General features: G+C 40.6%; 1 protein-coding gene across 1 annotated transcript in view; it reads left to right on the top strand.

Annotated features, from left to right (window-relative positions):
- LOC310957154 (connector enhancer of kinase suppressor of ras 2-like) overlaps window positions 1-27,142 on the top strand; it is a gene marked incomplete at both ends in the record, with an annotated part of 30,832 nt that extends 3,690 nt beyond the window's left edge. The window contains 21 exons of the mRNA XM_083927603.1: window positions 1,276-1,439; window positions 3,619-3,821; window positions 4,910-5,015; window positions 5,793-5,834; window positions 5,930-6,049; window positions 9,066-9,125; window positions 9,277-9,345; window positions 13,567-13,713; window positions 15,407-15,540; window positions 16,930-17,132; window positions 17,303-17,392; window positions 18,433-18,623; window positions 18,751-18,799; window positions 18,931-19,109; window positions 19,193-19,266; window positions 21,189-21,260; window positions 21,553-21,620; window positions 22,466-22,566; window positions 22,644-23,130; window positions 26,813-27,012; window positions 27,095-27,142. Coding sequence (XP_083783729.1) covers window positions 1,276-1,439; window positions 3,619-3,821; window positions 4,910-5,015; window positions 5,793-5,834; window positions 5,930-6,049; window positions 9,066-9,125; window positions 9,277-9,345; window positions 13,567-13,713; window positions 15,407-15,540; window positions 16,930-17,132; window positions 17,303-17,392; window positions 18,433-18,623; window positions 18,751-18,799; window positions 18,931-19,109; window positions 19,193-19,266; window positions 21,189-21,260; window positions 21,553-21,620; window positions 22,466-22,566; window positions 22,644-23,130; window positions 26,813-27,012; window positions 27,095-27,142 — 2,807 coding nt within the window. The remainder of the gene's footprint in view (window positions 1-1,275; window positions 1,440-3,618; window positions 3,822-4,909; window positions 5,016-5,792; window positions 5,835-5,929; window positions 6,050-9,065; window positions 9,126-9,276; window positions 9,346-13,566; window positions 13,714-15,406; window positions 15,541-16,929; window positions 17,133-17,302; window positions 17,393-18,432; window positions 18,624-18,750; window positions 18,800-18,930; window positions 19,110-19,192; window positions 19,267-21,188; window positions 21,261-21,552; window positions 21,621-22,465; window positions 22,567-22,643; window positions 23,131-26,812; window positions 27,013-27,094) is intronic.
- Between the last annotated feature and the right edge of the window lie 628 nt (window positions 27,143-27,770).

Here is a 27,770-nt window from a genome sequence, read left to right as displayed (position 1 = left end):
GGTCCGCAGCGATGAGAAGACGAGATGAGCAAAGGGTTGTCACTGTGTGTGTGTGTGTGTGTGTTTTGTCCCTCTCTCACTGAGGAGACGGAAACAGGCTGAGGCTACTCTCTCTGTGTCCGGTGGTAAAAGGACAGTCAGTTAGGATTTAAGCACTTTCTTGTGACGTTCAGCTATGACATATCTACGTTTATAAATTAGTTGTAGCTGAAATTATGAGGCAATTTATCGATTGGTCAGTCAGCAGAAAATGACTAGGAAAATATGTTAGCAAAGGTGCCACAAATGTGCAGCTCCCAGCCTCTCAAATATCAATATTGTTGTTCTTTGGCTTCTATGATAGTAAGATAAATACCTTTGGGTTATTCGACTATTGGTCAGATAAAATCAGTCCTTTGAAGACATACCTTGGGGTGTATGAAATTATTATGGACTTTTTTTTTTTTTTTTTTTTTTACTAATTTCTGACATTTTACAGACCAAACAATTAATTTGATAGTGAATAATAACTGTAACCAAAATCTAGCCAAGAAACCTCAATTATGAGTAAAATGTACTAATGTTGAGTTATTTGTAACAGCATTGTAGAAAATACAGTCCAATAGAACACTTCTTAAATAAATGCCACCTGTGTTCAGACTACAGGCATTTGTGTTGACTTTTGTCTGAGAGAAGGATTCATTTAACTTTATGGTAATTTACTTTGTGATGTATTTTCAGTTTGAATTCTTTCATTTGAGTTCCTGTTTGTATATGTACACCCTGCACATACTCTGTTGACGCACAGTGTGATGTTAGTCACAGTCTTAAACCTGCATTGACGAGGTGAAACTCTTTGGAGACAGGAGGCACAGAATTAGTTTGGTTTAGGCTGCTGCACTTCATCGATTTCTTCACCGAAAGGCTTCACACCTGCTGCAGCAGTGAAAGATGAACAGTAACACAAGCTTAGCACATACACAAAGCCACCTTTTTTTTTTTTTAGTTGAAAGCTTTTTCTAGTTTAATGCTGTAACTGTACCTAAGAACTGTTGAGGAGGAGGAGGAATCTGTCAGATTTCTTTCTTGATGTGGACTGTTTTCACACGTAATACAACAAAATACAACCTGTGCTCACACTTTACAGATTTACAGCACATATTCTGGCAAAAAAGTGTTAATAAGCCCTATTGGAACACGTAATGCAAATAGAGGTTTCATAAGAAAGTCTGATACCGCCAACAAACAAAATGTTCATGTTCAACATTTTCCTGTCGTCCTGTGTGAATCCCCCAGGTCTGGACGACTGCCTGCAGCAGTACATCAAGACCTTCGAGAGGGAGAAAGTAGGGGGGGACCAGCTGCTGCGTATCACCCACCAGGAGCTGGAGGATTTGGGAGTGTCTAGGATCGGCCATCAGGAGCTCATATTGGAGGCTGTGGACTTACTTTGTGCTCTGGTGAGTCCAAGCTTCCCACGTTGTCTTCCCACTACTCTGTACTGACACCTCAAAGAGTCCCAGCCAGACCACTTCGGTTGGACGAAGTTTCTCTAGCACATTGGGTGCCTCCTCAGCTTTTTAAATACTTCAAAATTCCCTGGATTAACCTAAAAAATGTGATTTTGTCAAGCTTGAAAATAAGGTTGTTTTTTTTAAGTACTGAAAAATTAACATTTTGGATAATGTAAGAATCCTACAGATTTTGCATAAAGTTATCGTCCATGAAGTCTGTTAATCAGTTAACAAAGTCTACAGGCGAATCTTACAGCTGTCATTAGTGCTGACATGGATTACAGCCTCTTGAAGTGATTTAACACAAGTTTTGTGTGTATCAGCACGAAAGACCGATTTGCTGCTCTGCTGATCGAGCTAATGTGCTGGCGAAGGCGTCAAAGCCTAATATTTGTAGAACACTTTACTTCACGCCACTGCACCAACCTCAGACCTCTGTTACCTTGTGATCCAGGTCAGCAGGACCACAACGACATAAAGCAACAATGACGGAGTGTCCACTTGGTCCCTTTTGTTCCCCTTCCACTAGTTTCTGACACACTCAATTTAGTCAAAGAATATTATTTATTTCTTCCACACGAGAGCCTTTACAAAACAATGCCACTTTTACAAAGTCAGTTGATTTATGCATCTGCTAGCTCACAAAAGTTCAAAAATACTGTGTCATCTATTAAGGGCTGCAACTAAAAATTACTTTCATTATCAATTTATCTGCAGATTATTTTGCAATGATGAATAGATGGATAAAATGTCAGAAAAAAGGGGAACATTTTATTTTCACAGACCTTAATGATACTTAAATTGTTTGTTTACAATGTTAGAGGACAGAGAAAAGCAGCAAATCCTCAAATTGGAGAAGCTGGAACTTGTAGGGACCCTGACTTAAGCGTGTGCGGGCCAAAAATGACTTCATCATGTAATATCACAGAAAGTCAGGATCTGACCAGTTAGAGGCAAAACCTTTTCTCCTAGGATGGCAAAGTTATGACCCACCTTACTCTGCCTCTGATTGATTTGTACTCATTGTCTTCATTGGTTGGCCTGGTTAGGTTTAGATATGAGGTAAGAATATCAGGGTAAGAGGTCAAAGACAGAGTAGGGCGGGTCATGCCTTCGCCATTTTAGGAAAATAGATAATTGTTTGAAAGGGAGGGGGACCAGTCCATGGATTAAGTATTAGACTACAGGAAATGGTGACTATTCAATCCAATTAGAAGTGCTCACCTGGCGCATACACATAAAAATATTTCTGGCTGAAGGAAAGTTTTGCAATTACATAGGACGTACTGCGAGTGGCCTTTGGAAAAAATTGTCTGCAAGGTTGAGCGGCAGTGCCATATTCAGGTCTGATAACACAACCATGGACCAGACATACCTGCCAGAGCGAATAAAACATGAGTTTGCAGAAAGTGTACATGGATGTCAATACGGAGCATTAATAACCACTTTGCAGCTCTAAGAAAATGCACATCTGTAATGGTGTTAAAGGTGAACGGATATAGAAAAGAAGAAGATGGTAAAGGATGTATGAGAAGTAGGAATGAAGGAAAGCGGGTGGAATAGAGATGAAGATGGTACTTGTTAGCGCAAGAGACTGGATGGCGATTTAGTGGACTGAGGTCACAGATGCAATCTGGATCTAAAGTCCTCTCATCCTGCATCGCCGCACAGGGGGCCTTGCTTCAGCCCCAAAGCTCCTTATGTAACTGGGATTTAGTTTTAAGTCTTTCAGGCACTGCTGTATTGAAAATGATTAGTGGCCCTCCTGCTGTGCTCTCCCCTCCCAAGAATCTCTGACGTGACAGACGCCCACACAGGCCTTCACGTGCAGTTTGTCGTACGGGATAATGAGTGTTCTGCTATTCCTCAACATGTAACGTGACAGGTAGGGGAGCAGGGCTGGGTGGATGGGTCAGTGGTTCCATTCCTCTTTGCGGTTGTCATAGAGCAGCATCTTCAGCAGAGTGACACAGTGGGCTCCTCTGTTGGTGGCCTTTTTATTCACAGAGCAATTTCTTGGCAACGTTAGGTTTCAATCTCCACAATGGAGAAATTCTTGGAACGCACCAAACAAACACTGACAAACTGGTCAAACTGAGTGGGTTTACTTCCCTCTCTCCTCTAGAATTATGGGCTGGAGACTGAGAATCTGAAGACTCTTTCTCATAAGCTGAGCGCATCTGCCAAGAACCTGCAGAACTTCATCACAGGCAGGCGGCGCAGTGGCCATTACGATGGCCGAGCCACCCACAAGCTGCCCAACGACTTTCTTACCTCCGTGGTGGACCTGATCGCTGCAGCCAAAAGCCTTCTGGCGTGGCTGGACAGGTGAGATTTGCAAAAAGGTGCACCCATAATACATTTAATCATGTTAAAAGCATGTGTAAACACTTGGATACACACACATGCACATACACACACTGGTACACAGTGTTTTAGTTTTTGAAGTTGGGTGTTACGGTAGCAGCATTTTGGCTAATTTAATCTCAGATTTGGCTCTTTGATTGAAAGCCCTGAAATTGATCTTAGATACTTATGCTTGCACTTCCAAGAAAAAACTGTAGATTGTACTAGATTTGATATGATGGACTACTTTACATACAACAGACTTCAAAAAGTACTGAGACCGTCTTATTTATTGTTTTTTTTAATGTTGTATCCATGACCAATCAGCTGACAAGAGAAGATGAGTAAATGCCTTATATAAGTAGACTCTGACAGGGTGGCCAAAAAGGCACTGAGCAAGTCTATTTATATGTTGCTTTATCCCTTTGCTTCTCTGTGGGATTGTGCCAATGTGCGTTTGCATCTGTTTCTGTGTGTGTGTTTGTGTGTGTGTGTGTGTGTGTGTGTGTGTGTGTGTGTGTGTGTGTGTGTGTGTGTGTGTGTGTGTGTGTGTGTGTGTGTGTGTGTGTGTGTGTGTGTGTGTGTGTGTGTGTGTGTGTGTGTGTGTGTGTGTGTGTGTGTGTGTTTGATGAATTTAGAAGTTCAAAGCAGACAGCATTCAACAGAAATAACAAAGTAAAGTGCTGTAACTCTCCCCTCGTAGGCAGTCATAACAAACCACAGCATCTATTCTATTTCTAATTCAATATCTAATGCTACATTTTCATGTTTGAATGCATCATTGTTGATAAAATTACACTTTTTATATACTTTTGAAGTTAGAAAAGAAAATGTGGAAATCAATATAAAAGTGATTTTTGAATTTAAGATCGATCCATCAAGATCTCAATCCGACTCTGCATCCTTTAAAAACATTTAAAAATGTGGATAGAAATAAAGGAGACCTAATGCGTGTTCATGTGTGTGTGTGTGTGTGTGTGTGCGTGCTGATGTGTGATGTTTGGAAATGTTCCCGCAGATTTACCAATGATGTAGTCTCAAAGAAAGAATGATCTAATGGTTCATTCCAGGTGTTCCTTTTTTTTCAGGTCTCCATTTGCTGCAGTGGCAGATTACTCTGTGACCAGAAACAACGTGATCCAGCTGTGTCTTGAGCTCACTACAATCGTACAACAGGTAAATAAACTGAAGAGAACATAAACATGAGGTACAACAAAGTTCTGCAACTGTTAAAATGTCTTTATTTAAAAAACTTAATACTTTAGGTCAGCTAATCACTGAAATGAGAATGAGAGGTCCATTATGTTTATGCACAAATGTTCTAGTTTTATAAAAAAAAAAATATATGCATATAAGAAATACATATTTAAGTTGGATCTAAAAGAAAAAGCCTGTGTGTTCTCACCTGTCAGATACGGTGTTATATAAAGCACAACCTAATTCAGCTGCAGTTGCAATACATGTTCAGATATTTTCAAAACTAGTAATACTGCAGATCAGATGAAATGTTAGTAAACCTATCACAGATTAAATGGATCAGTTTATGCCTTTGGTGTACGATGACAAGCACAAGAAGCCCTGTACAAACCTGAAAGATCAGTCAATAATGAGAGAAGTGGTGCTTAATAGGTTTTAGGACAATCTCTATTGAGGATAACGTTTTTACGTAGTTAAGAGAAAAATGTAAGTGGGAAAAATTAAAGGTGGGAGTGAAAAAGGGAGAGTTGAAGGCTGAGAGAGGAAGGCTGGCAGAGTTAAAGAGAGAGAGAGACATGCCTCCGCAATGATGATTCATTTGTTTTGTGTTTGTGCATGCCTGTGTGGGAGTGTGGGGGGTTATAGGTGCCAAGCTGCTCGGTTTTTTGCTTATATCCACCTACAGCAGAAATGCCAATAATAACTAAATTTTGACACATTCTCTTGAGGTAACAGTGCTCTCTGAATGTTCCCCAGGACTGCTCTGTGTACGAAACAGAAAACAAAATCCTGCATGTGGTGAGTTGCTGACTTTATTACACTGGATCCACTGTAAATGAATGTATAATGTACAAACTTTAAGGTTTCACTCATTCCTAATATGTTCTCCCCAGTGTAAAACTCTATCTGAAGTGTGCGACCACATTATCTCCCTGTCCTCCGATCCCATGGTGTCCCAGGCTGCACATTTGGAGGTTGTGCAACTCGCCAACATAAAATCCACTGAAGGACTGGTAAGATTATCCCTCAGTCAGACTTTAATGCCCGGTATGCTCTGTATAAATTACAGGGTGCTTGAATAATAGTTAGATATTGCAAGAAATACCTAAACTATTACCCAGCAATATTGATATAACAGGAAATGGCTGTAGTGCAATAAGTGAGCTGTAACAGCCTTGGTGACTTCGACTCGAGTCGACACAACTCACTGTTCTATAACCTGCAGCTTGACCTTATTTTACATTTTCAGTTTATATATAATATATAAAAAAGTTTTTTAGCATTGTCTATGTTGACATTATAAGTGTCTGTATAACGTTTACTTGTGTCTGGTTTTGAGAATAAATTAAGAAATAAATAAGCTCAATAGTCTGAAAACAGGTAAATTAAAAAAAAAGGTTTATTGCAGACTTGGTTACAGAATGGAGAGGATGGCAGAGGGAGAGTGTTCTGGAGGCAGACAGGAGACTTATGATCCAGAACAGCAGACAGGGATACATCTGAGCTCAAGAGACTAACCCAGGAACAAACAAAGAAAACAAACAAGCAAAAAGACAAAAATGAAATGAAAACAAAAATACTCCTAAGGCCTGACATTGTAGCTACCACTGTAGACAGGACAGAGAACAGCCAGGGTTGATATACTGTATACTGCAGCAGTTGATGAGGTGATGAGAAGCAGGTGAGCCAGAAGCCGCTCAGGAGCAGGAGAAGCCACGCCCACCTACACACACTTCATTTCTTGATTGAGAAAAGAAAGAAGAAATAAATAAGCTTTAAAGTTATTTCTTTTTTGTTTAATGATATGAATTTATTCACAATGAATAACAATCATTATGATTCAATTATTTGTCATATTTTTGGAGCAGGTTAGGTTAAAATGGTGTGATAAATGGGCCAATAATATTAGTAAACAGGTACTAATACCTTGTCTTTTCTCTTGATAAAGACTATTTCTTACTAGGTAGTTTCCACATCAAGAAAAGGACACACAATTAATAAGATTGCTTCAAAGAAATTTGATTGTAATAACCTTCCTATGGCCTGTACCAAACTACATGTGTGGCACCTGCACATAAACAGGCTTTCAATATACTTGTGATTACACTTGCGTATGGTTTGATATACGTAAAATATCAAGATGTTAAATTGTTTTCCAGGTTTGATGAAATGAACACAGGAAAAAGCTACCAAAAAAGTAAAGTACAAAATTACTAATAGTGCTGGATGATGGTGAATACTAATTACAGAAATCGCAGCAGCATGACTTATGACAGCATATTGACTTCAGTCTGATTCAAATATGGCATGTGCAAATTTTCTTGCAGCATGTTTCTCACTCACTGCAAAAATAGTTCATTCAGTTGCTCAATCACTAATACTAACCTTGCCTGATTTCATTTGTTTCCTGCAGTTATATCCCAGTTTATTTAATTGCTTCTGTTGGTGGGACCATGAAGGGACCAAGTACACAGGCTATTTACTTTAAGGGCTAGTTGGCCAAAATCATAAAAAATATACTTGCTCATTTACCTTTACTGGTATTAAGCCATGCGAATAGTTTTGGTTTTATTATCCATGTTTTAAGATATCTAAAATATACAGATATGTAAGATGTCTTAACCCCAATGCATTGTAGGTGACAGGAATGTAAATAAAAAGATTTGTGCTGCGAACAACATTGAAAAAATGTTGCTGGGGTTTATTTGTTTATTTATTTATTAATTTATTCTCAGGGACAATCCACATTGATCAACATGACTGTGTATGTCCCACTAATTAGCCAAAAGGCTGATTTTCAGCTGTTGTCCCTCGGCTCGATGTAAAATTAGCCTTTTATTGGGTTCATAAAAAGACCTTGCTGATCACGGAAACCATCGCCTGGAAAGAAAAGTGGCTTTTGAATTTTGAAATTGGCACTTTAAACATGGAGTCGTGGTGTCATTTCACATTTCAAAATAGTAAGAAGAAGAAGTAAGAAGTAATGAAATAAAAACATACTGACTGTATGCTGCTGGGCTGTCCAGTAACTAATGGAGCTCACTGTAGCGGTCCTAAAACTGGGCTTTGCTGAGCTTGAGGCCATATGAGTCAGCTGATAAAAGAACATGTTGTTCATGTTGAAATCAACAAAATACAAAATGCTTAAATAGGCAGAATATATGCAGGGGATGATTGTCTATGCACTTAGTTTGGGGACTCTAGATACTGTGTTTAGTAGCAGAAAAGACACTGTTTTGCCGCCACTGTATAACCATCCACACTTCTTCGGACTCGATCTTCGCATTGACCTACACTCAGGCACGAGCGCCCTGCTTGAGGCCACAATAAAGGCCCCACCCCCACACAAATGCTAGCAGGGGGCATGGAAGTTCTCTCATCCGTTCAGTAAAACCTGAACACAACAGTGGGCCAAGTGGCCTAAAAATAAACCTCTTACACTCATCTTGAAAACTGGCATGCTGCTTCTGTGTGTTTGTGTGTGGATGTACATGTGTACTCATGCACATCTGTGTGTTTGGGTGTGTGTGTGTGTGTGTGTGTCTTTGTAATGCCCTTTAGACCCCTTTTAGTGAAAACTTTGACTTTTAGCTGTTCTGCAACAGACAAACGTATTTGCAGACAAATAATCCTCCATGTTTGATTCAATCTGCTTGAAGGAGCACGTGAGGCTCACCACATGACTTTAATGCAGAGTGCGCCGTGTATGTTTGAAAAGTACACCCATGTGATATTAAGAACCTTTCATGAGTGATTTTAAACATGTCTGATTAAGCTAATCTGAGCTCAGTATTAAAAACACTCACGTCTTTCACTGCTCCTAAAAAAAACAATTGAGATAAATCCAAACTCCTACTCATTTTGCACTATGAGCAGATTAAAACACATGCTGAGATTTGCAAATATGCAATGACCCCAGTCTGTTCTGCACGACTGTGTGGCTGAGTCAAGATGCATTGTGTTACAGGAGCCTCATGTTAGAGTTTGCTTTGTCATCTAATCATTTATATTCCTGCTATCTTCCCACAGGGCATGTATATCAAATCAACATATGACGGTTTGCATGTAATCACTGGGACAACAGAAGGAGTAAGTACAAGTCACTTTGCATTCACCTAGATAGATCTTGGCCTCACTGCTCATTCACTGTAATAGAGTGAGGTGTGCGTCACTTATGGTTGTATCACAGTACGCTCTGTCATGACAGTGAAATGAAGCTGCCTCTCTGTCTGTCCATCAGTCTCTGGCTGACCGCTGTAAGAAAATCCATGCTGGCGATGAAGTCATTCAGGTCAATCATCAGACAGTGGTAAGGCCACTTATGTTATGTGTTTTTTTTTTGACAAATTATTTTTCATATGCATTTTGCATTTGCAGATTGTTCATTCATGTCTGTTTGAATGGATAATTTTAATTTTAGCCACCTTAAAAAAAATCAATATCCATTTAGGTGTAAACTATATTTAGAATACTCCCACTGCTTAACCTTGCTGTCAGAAAGCCATGTTTAACTTTATGCAGGGGGAACTGAAGCAGCTATCTTTGCTCTTATCAAAGCCACCAGACTCCATTAGCACAGACATTTTCAGAAAAGTTTAAGTTTCTCCAAAGTATACTTTTACAAGGCTGTCTGACAACAAGGTAAAGTGTTGAAACTATTCTGATTATAGTGTGCACTTAAACTCATATCATTTTTGGACCTATTTTAGGTGGAGGAAATATATTTGGCTACTGCCCCCATCCACAGCAGTAAATTGTTTAGCCTCTGTGCCTGATCCCCCGTCTGCTTCTCCCAACTGGGATCATGCCAACTTCCATCTACTGTAGGAAATACACAGACTATGGATAAATACCTTATACATCCCTACTTCAAAAAATCTGAACTATCCCTTTAATTCATATGCTTCTTTAGTACACGTAGAAATACCTGCCTCAGTTTGTGTATATGTGTATGTGTATCTGTGTTGCAGTACATCCACAATGAGCCACTGCAGCTCTTCTGGACCTGTTATTGTATAAGTGACTGGCTGTAGTGCCTCTTGTAGGTAGTTTTTGAGGATGTGATTATTTTACGATGAGTGGATGGATATGTGTCTTTTCCCGTCACAGGGTCAGTTGGATGGTCAGTTGAAATTGTTGAACTCGTGCTCACAAAAGCGGCTTAATCGATCAGATGGTGCCTGCTTAGGGCCCTTCACAAACTGTGGACAAAACCCACCATTTTCACCTGTTAGAGAGAGACGACTTACAAACCGTGTGATCAAAGCAAAAGATAGAGGGATGGGGAACGACATGCAACAGAAGCCCTTGGATGGAGGATGTTGCCATTCATGGCGAATCTCTTGGCCACCGGGGCACATTTAGTTTATCCTTTTCTTTCTGATCAAGGGTTTAGGTGTACTCACATTATTCTCAGCTGTGCCCAGCTTCAACCTGAGCACAGCACTAACCAGCCAAAATAATTGGCCTTGCAGTGGTTTTTGCTAGGAGAAAAAACTGCACACACTGCCTGCCTGTTACGCAGCATTGTATAACTTCAGTGGAAATTAAAGCAAAAACTTCCATTGGTGCACAATTTAAATATAGCACCCTTTGTCTAAAATAATTGCTACTTGTGTGTGCAACAGCAAGACGTATGGTAATTACACAGCTCAAGTCAGGATCATTTCAGTCAGTCAACTCACCCACTGAATGCAGCCACTTTCACAGAGAATAATTGCAAATAAATAGTCGATTTTTGGTGTAACAACGCTTTCATCTCATTGTGAAGCGTGTAGTATAAAAGGCTGCCCATAAAAGTGAGAGCAGGGAGGTGTCGTGCCGGTGCATTCTCTTCAAGGGGAACCAAAAGAAACACACTGTATCCCAGATAATTCAACCTGTCAGAGCAAGAAAGGCACAGGTCCACATTACCGACAAGTCACTAGGTTATGCATGCACAGTGCAAGAGTCATGATTTATGTTATTAACTACGACTGCACATTTCATGAAGCATTTTGCTTTATCCAGTTGAACGACAGCAGCGTTTCAAATTTGAAGCTTGATTGACATCAGTTGTCTTGTATCATCTAATGTTTATTCATGTTTATTCATGTTTTGTGTATTAGCCGGAAAAGCAGGCAAAGTGAAGATTATTATGCCATATTTTCTGTATATAATTAGTACATGGTATGGAAATGGTAGTTCACAGGTGGATGCTTGGGTGGTGGTGGTAAACGAAAGATGTCCGGGTGAGGCTGTTGCTGAAGTGAGCAGCAGCTGATTGAGTTTGACAGCTTAAGTGGCTGATGGCAATCCAAAACTCAGCTGACGTGTCCGCTGATCCAAAACTGCACTGTCACTCATAATGACTGCCGTAACCAGCTTGCGCACCGTTAATACATTTAATTTAGTGTGGCCCATAGGGATAGTTGGGATATTTTGAAGTAGGGTTGTATGAGGTACTAATCCATAGTCAGTGTGTTACCGACAGTAGATGGGGGTTGACACACCCCCAGTTTAGAGAAGCAGACAGGAGTACAGGCACAGAAGCTTAGCTATGTACTGCTTTGGATGAGGGCAGTAGCTTAACAGCACCCTCTTAGTCAATTGTTTTGGTCTAAGTCGAATTTGATTAGTCAATTTTTTATACTTTTTTCATGCTGAATTACTTATTTCCAAGAAACAGCACATCGCTGCTAAACAGGAGATTTAAAATGGTGCTAGATTATACAACACCCACAAAATCCTTTATTCCTTTAAGAACAATTTTATTTTGAGGGTTCATGAACATCCCATGAGGACGACGAAAATCTTGGAGGAACAAGGTGATGCAGCATGTAACTACGTGTGTCTGTGGTGGCCCAGGATTCCTTGCACCATCTCTTCTCATAATAACTGAAGAAACCTAGTGCTGATAACATCTTAACAGTAAAGCAAGGGACATACTGTAAATCTTCAGTTATGAGAATCAGTAGAACAAATATCAAAGTTTAAAAAATAAAATAAAATAAAAAGAAGAGATACTTGAAACAGTTGAGGGATCTATAAATAAAACATCTGGGAGAAATCTAGCAGTAAGACACAGGACAGAGTTCACTGGATTTTAGCATCCTTTTCCATGAGAAGGAGACGTTACCAAAGGACTGTGATGAAGGAGACATCCTCGGAGGCAAAAGCTGCCTTGTGATCAGAATTGAAAGTGCTAAAACATGTAGAAAAATATAAATAAATGGCAAATGATTTGGTGCTATTGTGCACAAGATGGAAAGGCTATAAAAATGATAAAGCCAGCATGTCAGACATAAATAACTCAAGGCAGTAAGAATAGATTAAATTTCTGGAGCAGGTCAATAAATGGACAAGGCTTCAGACACATAAAAATGGACAATAAACTCTAATACTGGAGAGTGTTACGAGAATCTCCTAGAAACAAAAAGAATAAGCCGATGGCATGACAGTTAATGTTTAAACACCCTTAAGCAGAACATTTATTTTCTGAGGCAAAGCAGTAGATAGTTGGAAAAAAACAAAAATCATAGCTTTCACTGCTTTAAATAAACATTTTCTCTGGCCAGACACAGCAAAACAATCTTTTTTATCATAGAATAAAGCAGGCTTTGGAGTATAAAAGTGTCAATTCCAGCCTGTCTGTCTCTTTAATGCACTTTCTGTGTGAAGAATTTGTGTATAGTGGCTGTCAAGGTGAAAAATTACTTGGAAGGGAACAAAGTGATTGCTAGGTCAGTGCCTGCAAAATGCACGGTTTCTCAGGCTGCTTGGAAAACGCAAGATGTATTGGAAGTCAGTGCATTCAGCCAAGTAAGAGAGGAAATTTCCTCCCCAAACTGGACCTGGCATATTTGGTTCAGCTACAGACTGTGTTTCTCTGGGCAGGATGTTTTTTGTGCCAAATGTCATTGAAACTGGGTTAAAGACTATTTACAAGGCATGCAGCTGTTCATAACACAGCACTGGGGCTTACCGCATCATGACAGTGCCTGCAGATTGATATTATGGGAGGTGTACAAGATACCCTTTGGCATCCAACTTTGCATTTAACATCTTCATCAACACAAACCTCAGGGGCTGTGCGGCAGTTTCCAACTATCAGGATCTATGTCTATTATTAAATTAACATCCACAACAGCACAGAAGTAGGTTACACATAAAGAAAAGCCAAATCATGTGTGAAAGGATACATTCAAACACAGACACAGTCTTTTTTTTATTATAAAGCAGGTTTAGGTGCTATATAAATAGTGTAAAACTCTAAATCCACCGAGAAATGCACACGGCCTGTATTCAGAAACTGCCTTTAAACAAGCTGTCAGGACTTCTGGACGGTTATGATATCAGAACTATAATATAAAAAAGGTAGAAAGTGCTGCTAAGTATGGACCTGAAAATGAACATAATATGGGACCTTTAGAGCAACTGGACTGGATGTTCACTGTTCATATTGAAATATCAGCTTATTATTTCTGTAGTCTGAATCAGGGGGATGCCTGTGTGTCGAGGAAGCCCTCATCATGCTATTGTTGTGTGCTAGGTGGGCTGGCAGCTGAAGAACTTGGTGAACTTGCTGCGTGGGGACCCTGCAGGTGTCACCCTGACACTGAAGAAACGCCCACAGAGCACGCTTACATCCACCCCTGCGCTGCTCAAGAACATGAGATGGAAACCGTTGGCTCTGCAAGTATGATGATTGCTTTCATCCTCCACAGATATGTTTGTGCATGCCTGTTTGTGTGTAGAGATTTACTTGTATGTGTGTATCTCTGTGCTTCTGTCTGGTACAAATAAGACTGCACAGACTGCGGACACTAGACATTAAAAGCCTGGATTAGCCTCGAAATGACCAAAAAAAGTACAAAGGACAGACAGAAGATGTCAAAAGCAAACATTAGCTCGGTAAAATGTATAATTTTCAGAGAAATATTGTTGCTATGGGGTTTGCACTTTATTGGTTGGAAGTTCTAGCATCACCCATTCACAAGTTGACATTTCAGCCCTCAGTGGCATCTGTTGTCCTACTTCGGCCAAACCAACCCCATTATTAGGATTGTGTGCCTGAGCCAAAATGGGTGGAAATGAGAGGGACGTGTATTCATGTAGCCCAGCCTTTCTTTGAGTCTTAGGCCAGAGAAAATGTTTGCTTCTCCCCGAGGCCCTGAAGCGCAATCCTCCACAGCCTCCTCCCCCTTCACATCACATCCTCATTCTTTTTCTTTTCCTCCTAAATCTAATTTTCTCTCCTGCTGACATTTATAAGGAGAGAAAGAGAAAAAAAGGACATTGAAACTAATGTTATCTACTGTGAGATGTGACTAAATTAACAATGTCAAGGTGGTCTGTTAAGTTATTAAGAGGAACACTGTGCGGTGGCAGCCCTGCAGGAGCTCTGACACACATAATAGTCTTATGATGGAGCACATATCCCGGTTCTACATCTCTGATATTAGTCAGCTGTGAGTTACGCAACATATTAGCATAGTAGCAGTGAGAAATTAGTATTCTGTTGGTAAAAGAATGTCAGTTCTTACTCATTTCATAAGCTCTCAAGTGATTTTTTGAAGTCCATGTTTTATCACTGCAAAAGGAAGCTTCTGATCGGATTGCATCTCTCTGACTATTCATGTTAAGTTGATGATGTGATAAATGTGACAAGAATGCAGTGGTGTAAAGTCGCTAAGTACATTTACTTAAGTACTAAAGTATTGTTTCTACATTATTTATCTGACATATTTAGTTACTAGTTACGTTGCAGTCTCAGATTACCACTACAAGATATAATAAATATATTATATATTATTTTGCATGAGTATTTTTACTAAGTGTACTTTGATGCTCATACTTTTGTACTTTTACCAAGTAACATTTTCAATGCATGACTTTTACTCATAACTGATTATTTCTACAGTTTTGTGTTTTTACTTTTACTTCAATAAAAGATCTGAATACTTATTCCACCATTGCAAGAATGTAATTAAAAACATCGTAGGTACATATTTAGTTGTGAAGGCATCATGAATAAACAAGGAACAGCCTATCTACAGTTTAACAGACTATGTAGGCTATGACCAGGTTTTCCTTGACCTGAATGAGAGGGACGACTAGACTGCACATTGACCCATCTTCTTGTGTGCACTCGTTAGAACTGGAGCATCAGAAACATACAGTACACTGCTCATTTCACGGTTGAGGTGCTCAGTAGCAAAGTCTGAACCGAGCAAATGGTCCCTGACTGACTGACTGGACTGCTGCGAACTCCACATTTTTTATGTCAGTCCCTGTAACTGTTCTTCTCTCTCTCTCTCTCTTTCTCTGTCTGCCTGTCTCTCTCTCTTTCGCACATGCTCACACATGCACACGCATTCACTCACTCACAGCCAATCTTCCCTCAGAGCCCCAGCAGCAGCGTTGCCACGCCTACCAGCACTTTAAGTACTCCATCCAGGAGGAGTAGCTGTGCCCTGCAGGATCTCTACATCCCCCCTCCTCCAGCAGAACCGTACACCCCCAGGTGAACTCACACTTATACACTTAACACATAGCTCACCAGCAGTACTTGCTTTACCACATAAAGGCACCCTGTGGAGTTTTTGACCACCAGTAGTGCTGTGGAGCAAGTGGGACCCCGTATTGTCCACATTTGTCTCTTGATATAAACATTGTAAGTGATTGGGGAGGGCTATCCTTGCAGTTAAAATGCAAAAGAACAAATAAAGAAGGATGTTTTAAATGTAGTTTGAATGATAAAAATCTTTTGAGCCACTGTGGAGATTTAAATGTCAAAGGTCTTAAGTAATATAATACCATCAGTTTGCTGGAAGGCTGTGGGTGTTTTCAACAACTGAGCCAGAGAAACATACACTGGACATTTGACCTATAGGGAAAAGCATTACTGATAACATAAAACCCTTTGAAAGCTCTCCTTAATGTTTCATATAGGATATTAAGATATTAAGCTTAGCATATTACGCTGAACAGATAAACTCCCAACATAACTGTCACCGTGAGCATGTTAGCCTCTAGCTCTAAGCTAGTGTGGCGTTTGACTCTTAATCCTGTTGTCATGTATATTTTTCACTAACCATAAAGTGAACTAAAACTTCTAGGTCTGGTTATATTATTTCGCCAATTCCATTAAAAAAAACAAAAAACCCAAAGAAACAATAAATTGATCATTTTATGCCTCATATAGTTTATTCCTCTGTGCTATAGAGCTCCATTGTTGTCCAAAAACTCTTATCAGTGAGTCACACCAATTTACTGTGTGACATGTTCTTTTAATTACCCCTCATTCATTCATTAATTCATCTTCAACCGCTTGTCCCTATCTGGGTCGCGTGGGGGCTGGAGCCGATCCCAGCTGGTACACCCTGGACAGGACGCCAGTCTATCACAGGGCACACTGTACCTCATTTTGAGTCAATACATCTCAAGCTCAGGGACGCCTAATGTCAGTCACAAGTGGGGGTCCTGAGAGAACCTCTGTGGGGTTTTTACTTTAATTTGAATTATTGAATTTGAAAATGTATATCTATTAACAAACAGAGCCACAGATACTTGCATACTACACGTGAAGCTTATATCCCCGTAAGAAATGAGAAACCATTCAATTTTATCAATTGATAGTTTTAATATTGTCTGATTTAAGGGTATTGCTGCAGCCCCTCAGCAGATGGACATGTGAGAAAGTTTTGATAGATGGACTTAAATACTGTTGGTTTTAGTTTTTCCATTGGATTTGTTGACAACAACAACTATATAGAATATTGCCAGCCTTATCCTTCATACAAAAAACATTGCTGTTTTTACATTCTGACGTTGGCATTGCTTCTTCTTGTCTCATATATTAGTCCACATCTTCACTGATGTTAAAATGACTTACTCCTCTCCGTTACCACAGAGATGACAAAGGAAATCTGTCTGGCGACGATCCTCAATTGGACGTGCATGTCGCCGAAGGATCTGATTCACCAAACTCCTACCTGGACCAGGAATGTCGGCATCGATTTCCTTTGGTGGAGGAAGACGCTATACTGTACTGTTATGAGTATGACCAGAACCAAGACGTGTCATCGGTCCGCAGGGGGAGCACTCCCACCTATGGTAAGACCTCAGCCTCGTCTGAACACTCGCTGCTGTAATCGTGAGAATAAGAATTCGAAGCCCAGCAAATGTGACGTCTTTTTGTGTTGTTTTTGAGACGTCTGCGGCTGTTTAATGCGTGCGTGGGCAGCTGTGTAATATTGACGTTTCACTGCGCCTCCTTGCTCCAGGCAGGCTGAGGCCCATCTCAATGCCGGTGGAATACAACTGGGTGGGAGACAACGAAGACCTGGCCAAGCTGAAGAGAGAGAGCAGGAGAGGTGAGTGGGAGGCTGTGGGAGAGAGAAAAAAGAAAGAGAGGCAGAGAGAGGAGGGAGACAGAGAAGGAGCTGAGGTGAGTGGGTGGATATCTCATAATATCCTCACCCTCTCAGATCTCCAAGCCAAAAAGTAGAAGGATGAGCTGGCCTGTCAAAGCTGATAACATGCTGGATATCAGTTCGTGCCTCTATCTCCTCCATGTGTTCACAATCTATCACTGCTCCCTTTTTTTTCCTCCCCATCCCTCTCTCTTTCTCGCTCACAGCTTTGCCATTTCTCTCAGTTTGGATATAAAAAGTATGCTGTTGCTTTGGCAACCGTAGAGATATATCCTGAGATTTTGTTGCTGACTGTCGAGCAAGGTGGCAAATGCAGTGGGAGGAGACTGAAATGCTTTATTTCAGTCTCAAAAAACAACAAAAAAAATTGAGTGATGAATTTGTTTCCTGTGGGGATGGTGGTGATATGTTGCTCCTTTGAGCTTTTTACCAAAAAAACAAAACAAAAAAGTGATGGTGCTATATTTATCTACACGAGACAGTATTTTGAAGTTGTGAGGGCTTACTGCGTCATACAGCCTTCCTCTGTAGTCTTTTCTAACATCAGCATTCACTGATCTCAGACAGATTGTTAAAGGCAGCTGGCAGTAGATTACATTAAGATTTGTGTTGTGACATTAACTGTTGTAGCAAGTGGTATGTGGTTATACAGTATGTACTTTTAAAATGGAGCAGCATCTTATGATTTCAGACGAATTCTGTGGAGCTGTCCACCGCATTAAGTATTCAATTCAATTAAATTTTATTTATAGTGCCAAATCATAACAAAAGTTATCTCAAGACACTTTACATATACTGTAGGTCGAGACCACATTCCTCCGTGAGCAGTCCTTCTTTAATAATAATAATAATAATCATTATTATTATTATAGTTATTCTATACAGTATTTATTGTATGTGATTGATAGATTTATTTTCATGAATTCATTTCATAAAGTGTGTGTGTAGCACTGAGTTTGCCTCTGTTGTGTGCCCTGCAGAGAATTCCCTGCTGCGTTTTGCGAGCGAAGATAAAAACCCTGGGGAAGACTTCCTGCTGGGACGCAGCCTGAGTCAGAACAGGAGGAAGACGGAGCGAGGAGGCAGCCCCACCCATTACACGCTCGTCCCCGCCCTCCAGATGGACGTCTCCCTGTCCACGTCCAGCTCTGACTCCGCCTCCCTCTACCATGTCAGTCCCTAACATCTGTGAACATTCTTTTTTTTTTTAAATTATTGTAAGCTGGGGTAGAAGCAGAAGTGCTTGCAGTAGCAGCACAGGGGTCCTCTCCATGTTGTCATGTTTGTTCATTTTGCAGGTGTTTGAACGATCCTCTCTGATGTCAAGGTCAAAGAAAAAGAGTAAAGGTAAGAGTATTTGTTTTACCTGAGTGCTCACATGTACTCAAACCCAAACATGAACAGGTGTTTCTTGGGGTGCTTTCTAACTCCCCCCTCCCCCCCTTTAGTCTGCTCTGCTCCCCTGCTGGCACCTGCAGCCGTAAGTCCCATGTCTTCAATCAGCAAGCGGCGGATTTCCTGCAGAGACTTGGGTCAGGGGGACTGTGAGGGCTGGCTGTGGAAAAAGAAGGATGCTAAAACCTATTTTTCGCAGAAGTGGAAGAAGTACTGGTTCATCCTGAAAGACACATGTCTGTACTGGTATATGAACGAGGAGGTAAATATAACGAGCGATCCGCAGCATTAAGCCTTAATTCATTCTGTGGCACTTTAATTTAACTCTGCTTTTGCTCGTCACAGGATGAGAAGGCAGAGGGCTTTGTCAGCCTCCCAGAGTTCAACATTGATCGGGCCACTGAATGCAGAAGGAAGTAGTGAGTACTGATCTTCACACCAAGGATCCACCTCTTTAGATGTGCATTGCTTTTACATTTGGCCTCAAAATTGGACAAAACTAGATACAGATTTCAGCTGACAGCATAGACTTCATGTTGCATATTATTATTCAATGCTACAAGTGTATTATCGGTGCAGAGGTAACCCGGTGCAAATTGGTTCTTGGCAGAAAAAAACATTGGCATATATATTGAATAATTTAGGGGACTGACCATGCAAAAAGGACAATTTACAGAGGACGCCTGACTCACAACCAATATGCACTTTACATTGCGCCAGCATCATTTTAGTATGCTGACAGGAGGACAGCAGATGCACACATTTATGGCCTCATTATACTTTTGTATAGGATATTTATTTAAATCTAAGAATACAAATAAAAATATGAAATAGCAGCAGAAGGGTGAAGATCACAGTTTGGGGGCAGTGAGGTTACAGATAAAAGAGTGATGCAGACTTTTTTTTTATGTGGTCCAGCTAATGACCTGAGTTAAAGGTGTCCTTTTGAGTTTACTTCTTTCCTGTTATGTAATTACATTCAGTGTTAGCCACAGAAACACATTGTGTGTATCCTTGCTTTGCTTAAGCAAATGCGTTGAATTCATTTTCTTCCAGCATAAGAGATTCGCTCTTAAAAACATAATCCTGTTTTCATCATCTGCAACTGCAGAGGCACTCAGCTCAATTGTTGTGGTTTTCCCTGCTACAATGTTGCATCTGTGGCTGCAGCCGCATACAAGTCTACTATATTGGGCTATTTTCATCATCATTATGTTTTTTTTGATGATGGTACAGAGGTCCGGGGCTATTTCCAAGAGATCCGGGGCTATAGCCCCGAATGCCCAGGTCTAACGTTGCGCCTGACACACACCCACTCAAGATCCATTGAGGTAAAAAAAACCTCCACGAGAACCTTTGAAGAAGGAAAAAAGAAACATCACCAGTAATTAAATCTGGTATGGTTAAAGGGCAACTACACCCATTTTCAAAATGCATACACATTATTCCTATGGTCTAAGACAGCCCACAAATATAAGTAAACATGAACAACTCTCTCCCAAATCCAAAAACTAGACTGCTAAAATTCAAATTTGGGATGACATCAAGTATAAAGTGTGGAGCTGCTCCGGATAATGAGTTGTGATAGATATGATAAATGACACTGAGAGTAGCCAGGGGAATGTTTTGAGTATATGGGGACATTTTCTGTTTCAGCAAAAACTCATTTTTGTGTAATAAAAAAAATAAAACGAACACAACCAGTCTCCCATTCATTGTCTATGGAGCAGCTCCAGACTTTCTACTTGATGACATAGTTTAACACTTCCTTCTCTGGTTATTTGGAAATAACATTTTGGAATTATTAATTTAGGTGGTGTCACAAAAGATTCAATTTCAAAGAAACCAAAGAATGTTTTTGCAAATCCCACGTAGACGGTTCACTACAGTTCAGGTAATTAATGTGCTACTTTATACAATATACTTTGTGACGAACAGCTGTTAGCACATTTACTAGGTTTATTGATGACTAAATGGGTTAAGTGCAGGCAAATTCAGCGGTTTTGAAAATCATTTTAAGGGTGTTGTGTTTCCATAATTACAGCTTACCTTCGTATATCTATCCTAATCATGACACTCAGCTTCTGAGTGCAGGATTGTGTTGCACGCACACTTAATGAAACTGAACCACACTGAGGTACAGCTCCTGAAAATAAGCAGAGCAGTTTATCGTATGATGCAAAGTCTTGCTGTTATTGTGTCAGTTTGAATTACTGTGTGTGTGTGTGTGACTGTGTGCCTGTTTACCTCTGCAGTTTTCTCTTTTTATATGTTAATGTGCGTTATCCGTTCCCATCCTTGTGCTTACATACGATTAAATATACCCTTGGTTCCTTTTCAGCGCTTTCAAGGCTTGCCATCCGAAGATAAAGACCTTCTACTTTGCAGCGGAAAATGTAGACGACATGTCCCGGTGAGTTAATGAGGCTGTGATAGTCGTGCTGTAAACTGCCCCAATCCCACATCTGAAAACCACATTTATACCCCTGCTGGCCCCTAGCAGACTGCCCACTCTCCTTGAAAAATTCAGTTTTGTCAGGGAGACACACACACACACACACACACACACACACACACACACACACACACACACACACACACACACACACACACACACACACACACACACACACACATAGACAAGCACAAGCTGTTTTATTGGATGTCAAGCTGCTGTGCGTCATGAGCGTTATTCTCCCCCACAGGTGGCTGAGTCGCCTCAGTATGGCAGTGGCAGGCTACTCTGAGCAGGAGAAAATTCGCCAGGACCAAGGTGAGATTAGTCACAGACTCCCTTCACGGTGCTGCAGAGCATTCTCCATCTGTAACAGGTCGCTGGTCAACACCATAAAACACCCTGATTGAGTTATAAATAAGTAATGATGAACACATGGATAATTATTTTTTGCCAAGTCTTTCCTTGGCAATGGTTTTATTCTATATCACAGTTTCCCGGTGTATCTGCTCCTTCCGCTCCATCTAATGCATGCTGCAAACACGAGGAACCGAGAGTTAAATAAATGTATTTTATTTTTTTAACACCTCTCCCCTGTTTCAGTTCCACTTCATTTCTTATTCAAGCATCTCTTCTTTGTGCTGAATATAAATGCTAATATATCAGGGGCTGAAGGCGTGCTTGTTGTATATTTATATCCTGGTGTTCTTTTGCACTTCATAAATGGACAGGAAGTGATGTAACCAACCTGTATGCTATTTAGAGAAGCCTGCGTAGAGAAGGTGGGTGGTTGAGGTCAAGTTTGACATTTTTGTTTTTAATATAAAGGGGTTTCTTCCTTCCAAGACAAGTTGCCAAAATAGACCCTTAACACCTCAAGACTTAACAGGCAGTTCTCACATCTTAGATTCTCCATATTCAGCCTCAACAGACGACTTACATCACACCTACACTGCAGCTACAGCTGTAAGAGCACTCATGGGCAGAGCGATTTTTCTGACCTGAGACAGCAGTTCGGAAGCTAATCCTATCATAAATTGCACATGTGTAATACTTGTTTCAGCTACGAACGTAACTAAGCCATAATGCTACTGAAGATTCTGATGGAGGTGAGAGTGTAACTACTTTGTTTTGACATGACACAGTCTGTTTGTTCATGACAGATTACTGGAGTGAGAGTGATCATGAGGACATGGAGATGCCCTCGATGCCAAAACAGGACAGCCCGCCACCACCTTATGACACCTATCCCAGAGCATCGTCGGTGGGTTTATCAGCCTGTAGTTTAGGAGATTAATATGTGGCAAGCTTCTCTTTTTTTGACCTGCTGTTTGTGTTTAGGTGAGTCCCTACCTGGAACCGAAACGTGGACACCTCTCCTCCTCTGACACGTTCCAGTCTCGCTCCTCCCACGACGAGTTCCATTCTGAGCCTCCGGACGGCATCAGCAGCAGCAATAATGGCATCTCCCCAGGGCAGAAGACGAGCAGCCACAGAAACTCATGGCAAGACCCGATGGAGAGTAATGCCAGAATGCACTACCTCCAGACATTTCCCATGGAAGAGACCCTGCTATCTGAGGATAGAGACCAACTGGCGATGGAGTACCGCAGGCAGTCCACCCTGCCCGCACAGCGCAGCCTGCTGCAAGAACAGTACAGAGCCCTGCCTCTACCCCTCAGGTCCAGCATCGATTCAGATGCTGGGGGGAAGCCCCGCAGTTTTACGCTACCCAGGGACAGCGGGCTCCATGCTATCCTGGCTGCATCTGCCGCATCGGATCAGAGAGAACCCCATCACTACCAGCTGGACCGTTCCAGAGGCAATGGTCAGACAAACAGCATCTGTTTTACATGATTTCACATGAACCTCAAGCACAGACCTTTAGATTATAACCATGTTTGAGAATACAGTATATTGCATCATACTAGAAACGAAATAATTAGTCCACTCATCAATTAGTTGATCCATTAGACATTAAAGGTTGAAAAGGTAGAAATTAAAAAGTTATATTTAAAAAAATAATAATAGGTCCACGGGGCAGAAGGTGGTGCAGAATGAAAGTATTGCTTTTCCATAAAAAAATATATTTAGTCAGGCTACTTTTCTCTTTGATCGGTAAGCTAACTTTCATCTTTAACGGCTAACGTAACGGCTAACGGTAACTGTCAGTCAAACTCCTCTGTAATACTTGTTTTTATGGTGAGATTTGCCAGAGGCGATGGGTTCAAACAGGCTGAAACAGGCTCAGGTCTCCTGTAGGCTACTGGACCGGGTCGGACCAACCTGGCAACCCGAGTACTGGAATTATTTTTTGTTGTTGCGACTACGATCTTGAGACACTAGATGGCGGTGTTCTGCTCATTCTCCATATTCAATCTTTATTTGAGAATTATTTTGATAATCAAATTAACTTACAAAAAAAAAAAGACACTTTGGTAAATTGTGATGGGCATTTTTCAAAATGGCAAAAAAACAGATGAATTACAAAAATAGTTATTAGTTGCAAACCTGCATCACACACATAATGATGACCATTAGTTTGTTGGTGGGTGTAACTCAGAGTGAAGTATTTCAGATATTTTGACAAATAGAAATTCTGATTGGAAAATAAACACATAAATAGGATTACAAATTGGCTGATATTTATTATAAAACAACTGTCCTGGACAACTTAGTGGCTTCCCACCAAACTGAGTTAAAGGGACAGTTCACCCATAAATAAAAATTCTATATATTCTAAATTCTATATATTCTCTAACACCAATAGTTAGATACTGCTCACTTGAGCTAGATAACGCTACAGCTCAACCAAAGAGGACACCACAAGCCTCTTGTCCATGAGTATGCTTACTTCTGAGCAGTGAACAGTTGGTGGGTGTAGTTAGAAAGTTAGAAAGTAAATAGTTCCTACATGAAACTGCCCACAACCCAGTCTGCGGATTATGAGATACCACATCATGATTTCTGGAAAGCGTCAATGCTGTTGAGTTTTTTCAAATGTATTTTTTGTTTTTTTGGCTCTTTGAGCGCCACAAGATGATTGTCATAGATTTCCATTATTTTCAAGAGAAAACAGACAACACTGGGAAACTCAAACCAAAACAATTGATAAATAGCACTACAGGGGAAAAGAAAAACATGTACCGAACTGTCTGTCTAACACCAAGTTCTGCGATTGATGCGTGAACACTAGTTTGCAAGTGAGCAGAAACGTTAAAGAAGTAATCTCGCTTTGCCAGAGTATAGGGGAGAAGTAATGAAATATTGAAATTTCTTGCTTCTGCCACTCTAAGTGGTAGCTACTGCTACAAATATATTTCTAAATATGGACAATTTCAGGATCAGTATGTCTTTCGTGGAAAAAACAAGTCTAACAATATCCACTTTTGTATAAACAACAGTGTTAAATAACTTCAATTTACGGACCTCTCCTCCTCTCTGTTACATGCAGATCAGTCTTTTCTCCTGTGGCGTGTTGAGCAAGTGCACTTATTTGTTTAAAAAGCTGCTAACAAGCAGTCAGAGCCAAATCTCAGAGATTGAATACTCGCTATTATTGCTTTATTGGATTGGATTTGAAGCCAGCCCATTTGCCGTCCATCGAAGACCTCCAGGGCAGTCGTATAAGTGAGATGAAATTTAGTATCTTAGTTGATAGTGATTTGTCTTGGCAGTCCTCTTTCTCACACAAACTCATGCTCGCTCTTTCTCTTCCTCCCTCTCTCTTTCTCTCTCTCTTTCTCTCTCTCTCTCTCTCTCTCTCTCTCTCTCTCTCTCTCTCTCTCTCCCTCTCTCGATTGAGATGTCATTGTGCCTCTCAGCGGTGTTTGAATGGTGAAGCAAGGAAGAATCGTTTCAGCCCATGTTAATGTTGAATTCTAAAGAAGCGCGCCTGAGGGTCCTTTCTTCTTGTCCTTTCTTCTTGTCCTCATTTATCTATTGCTCTGCCGTTCACTCTCTCTAGCGCTGTGTAAAGACAAGAAGAGAAAAAAAATCAGCAACTAAAGCATGATACATTTCAAAGCACAGCCCGAAAGCTTCAGAGCGTACCACCGTGCTTCCAAAACACAAATTAGAGTGACGACCAAAAGATCCAGAGAACTAGTGCAGTGCTGGTATAATGCCAACAGAGGGCAGTGTGTGTAAACAGGAGACAAGAGGATACAGTAGTTTAGTAGAATGACGTACAAGCTGTTTTTCCTCTATAGAAGAAACCGTAATGAGCAGAAATGTGCATCCTATGAGCCTGTGAAGGAGACCAAATATACATTATCTGAGGAAACAGGAGAGGACACTGATTCCTTTCATATAGTGCAAAAATCAGTTACAGAAAAGACAAATTGTAATACTTCAGACATCAATTGAGCTTACACAGACAAAATGTTCTTTTAAAAAATATCTTTAATATCATGTTTAATATTGGGTTCAATTTGTGCAAGAATTATGTCCTGTGCATCTATGTGGACTAAACATGTGACAAAACATTTGTCAATGTCTGTTCAACTTTGAACTGGATATCAGTTCTATTTTGACAACCTGTTAGTCTGTGTGGACTGCTCACCTGGCAAAACACTGGTCTGTGTATATTTAACTTTAAAATGTACTTTGTCATCTTGTTACACTCTCTGTTGTCTAGTTGTGTATTTACCATGCTTCCCTCCCTGTCATGTGACTTTGCATGTTTATGTCACATCTGGACAATAAAACAACACAATCAAACTGCAGGAAGTGCAACAAGACGACAGAAATACAGTTTAACAGACACAGATAATAATTAGCACATTCATTTAAATAGGCAGACAGCCCTATATGAAGTAGTTAAATATTAGCTGCACCTCAAATAACTCCAAAAACAAGATGCTGCTTACACATTAATGGATAAGTAATAATGATCTAATGTTTTAACAGATTGATTATACTTACTGTATATACTTTTACTTAACATTTTCCATGCAGGAGTTTTACTTTTAATGGAGTATTTTTACAGTAAAAACAACATTCCTTTCCAGAAAAATGTCCTGGTTATTAAAAATAATCCACTTGACCTTGCTGTCAACTATTGCTATATTTTTGAGTCCCTCGTCGAGCCACTTGTGTGTGAACGTGTGGACAGAGGGAGGCTGCAGTTACAGCAACAGTTTCATATGGTGGCGACTCACTGACAGAATTATTTAGTTATATTCATATTTTTTTTGGAAAGATTTTTTTTGGCAGTTTTTCAAGCCTTTATCAGAGGACAGACAGGAAATGGGGTGAGAGAGGGGGGGAGACATGCAGCAAAGGGCCGCAGGTCGGAGACGAACCCGCGGCCGCTGCCTCGAGGACCTTCAGCCTCTTTACATGGGGCGGCTGCTCTAACCACTGTTCCACCGGCCGCCCCAAACGGAGATCATTTTGAGGAATTCTCTGTATGCAGGCTATTAACTTGTATTTTGCTGTTTTAGGAAAAAAAAGTTATGAATAATGAGTTTAATATAAAACCTTTCTCTGCTTGTCCTTCTTGCCAGTCCATGGACGGGACTGCAGGATTCAGGCAGACTCTCTGGGAGATTTGTACCGGGCTCTGGAGCAGACCAGTCTGTCCACGTCAGCTGACCACAGATCAGCCAGCCGCCTGGAGTATAAGCGCTCATTTGTCCGCCGCTCCAATGACCCCCTTCTCAATGACAAGCTTCATCGCCTTCGGATCCTCCACAGCTCACTAAAGGTATTATGTTTTGAGCAGTTGAGTTTCTCCATACATGTGTTTTATTGGCTAATTACTAACTGATACCTTCACCTCCTTACAGAATGTGCCTCTTCAAGACACAAATCGGTCATTGGGCTTTTTAGGGTAGACTGTGAGGATCCGTGTGTTGATAAACCCCAAAGGTTTTTTCTTTGCCTGTGCCCTGCTGGAGATGGAAGGCACCAAAAAAAAAAAATTAATAATTCCTTTAGTCCCTACTCCATTTCCTTTCCTTTTACAGCTCCTTCAACCTTGCTCACCGAGCAGGAGCACAAAGACTTGGTGACCCTCTCCACTTTTAAAGATGAGGGCTGTTACTGAAGGCGCAAAGATGTTTGCCTTTATAAAATGACAGGGTTTTGACAGGCAGATAAGCACTTTGTGTCCGTGTCAAAGACTTGTCAGAGAGCTTTGTAACTCATCGCTCACATGCATGACCGCCTCCCCTCGCTTCTGTTGAGTCGTTTTGAACATTATGCTGGAGTTGTGTACAGCCACTCATTAAGGTCCGACAGAGCAATTAAAAGCTATTTTGGATGTACACAACATTTTGTTATGCATGTGTATATGATTAAAGGGTATGTTTGTTATCTATGAGTGTACAGGGTGTTAAGCATATATATATCAAATATATATATATATATAATATTACATTACTACTACAAATGTGACTACACAATGTTTTGGGGTACTTATACAAATTGTAAATCAAGTGCTGTGCCTCAGTGATTGTGAAT

Source organism: Echiichthys vipera (genome assembly GCF_963691815.1).
Source record: "Echiichthys vipera genome assembly, chromosome: 14".
Taxonomy (NCBI): domain Eukaryota; kingdom Metazoa; phylum Chordata; class Actinopteri; order Perciformes; family Trachinidae; genus Echiichthys; species Echiichthys vipera.
This window is presented reverse-complemented; position numbering and strand designations above follow the sequence as displayed.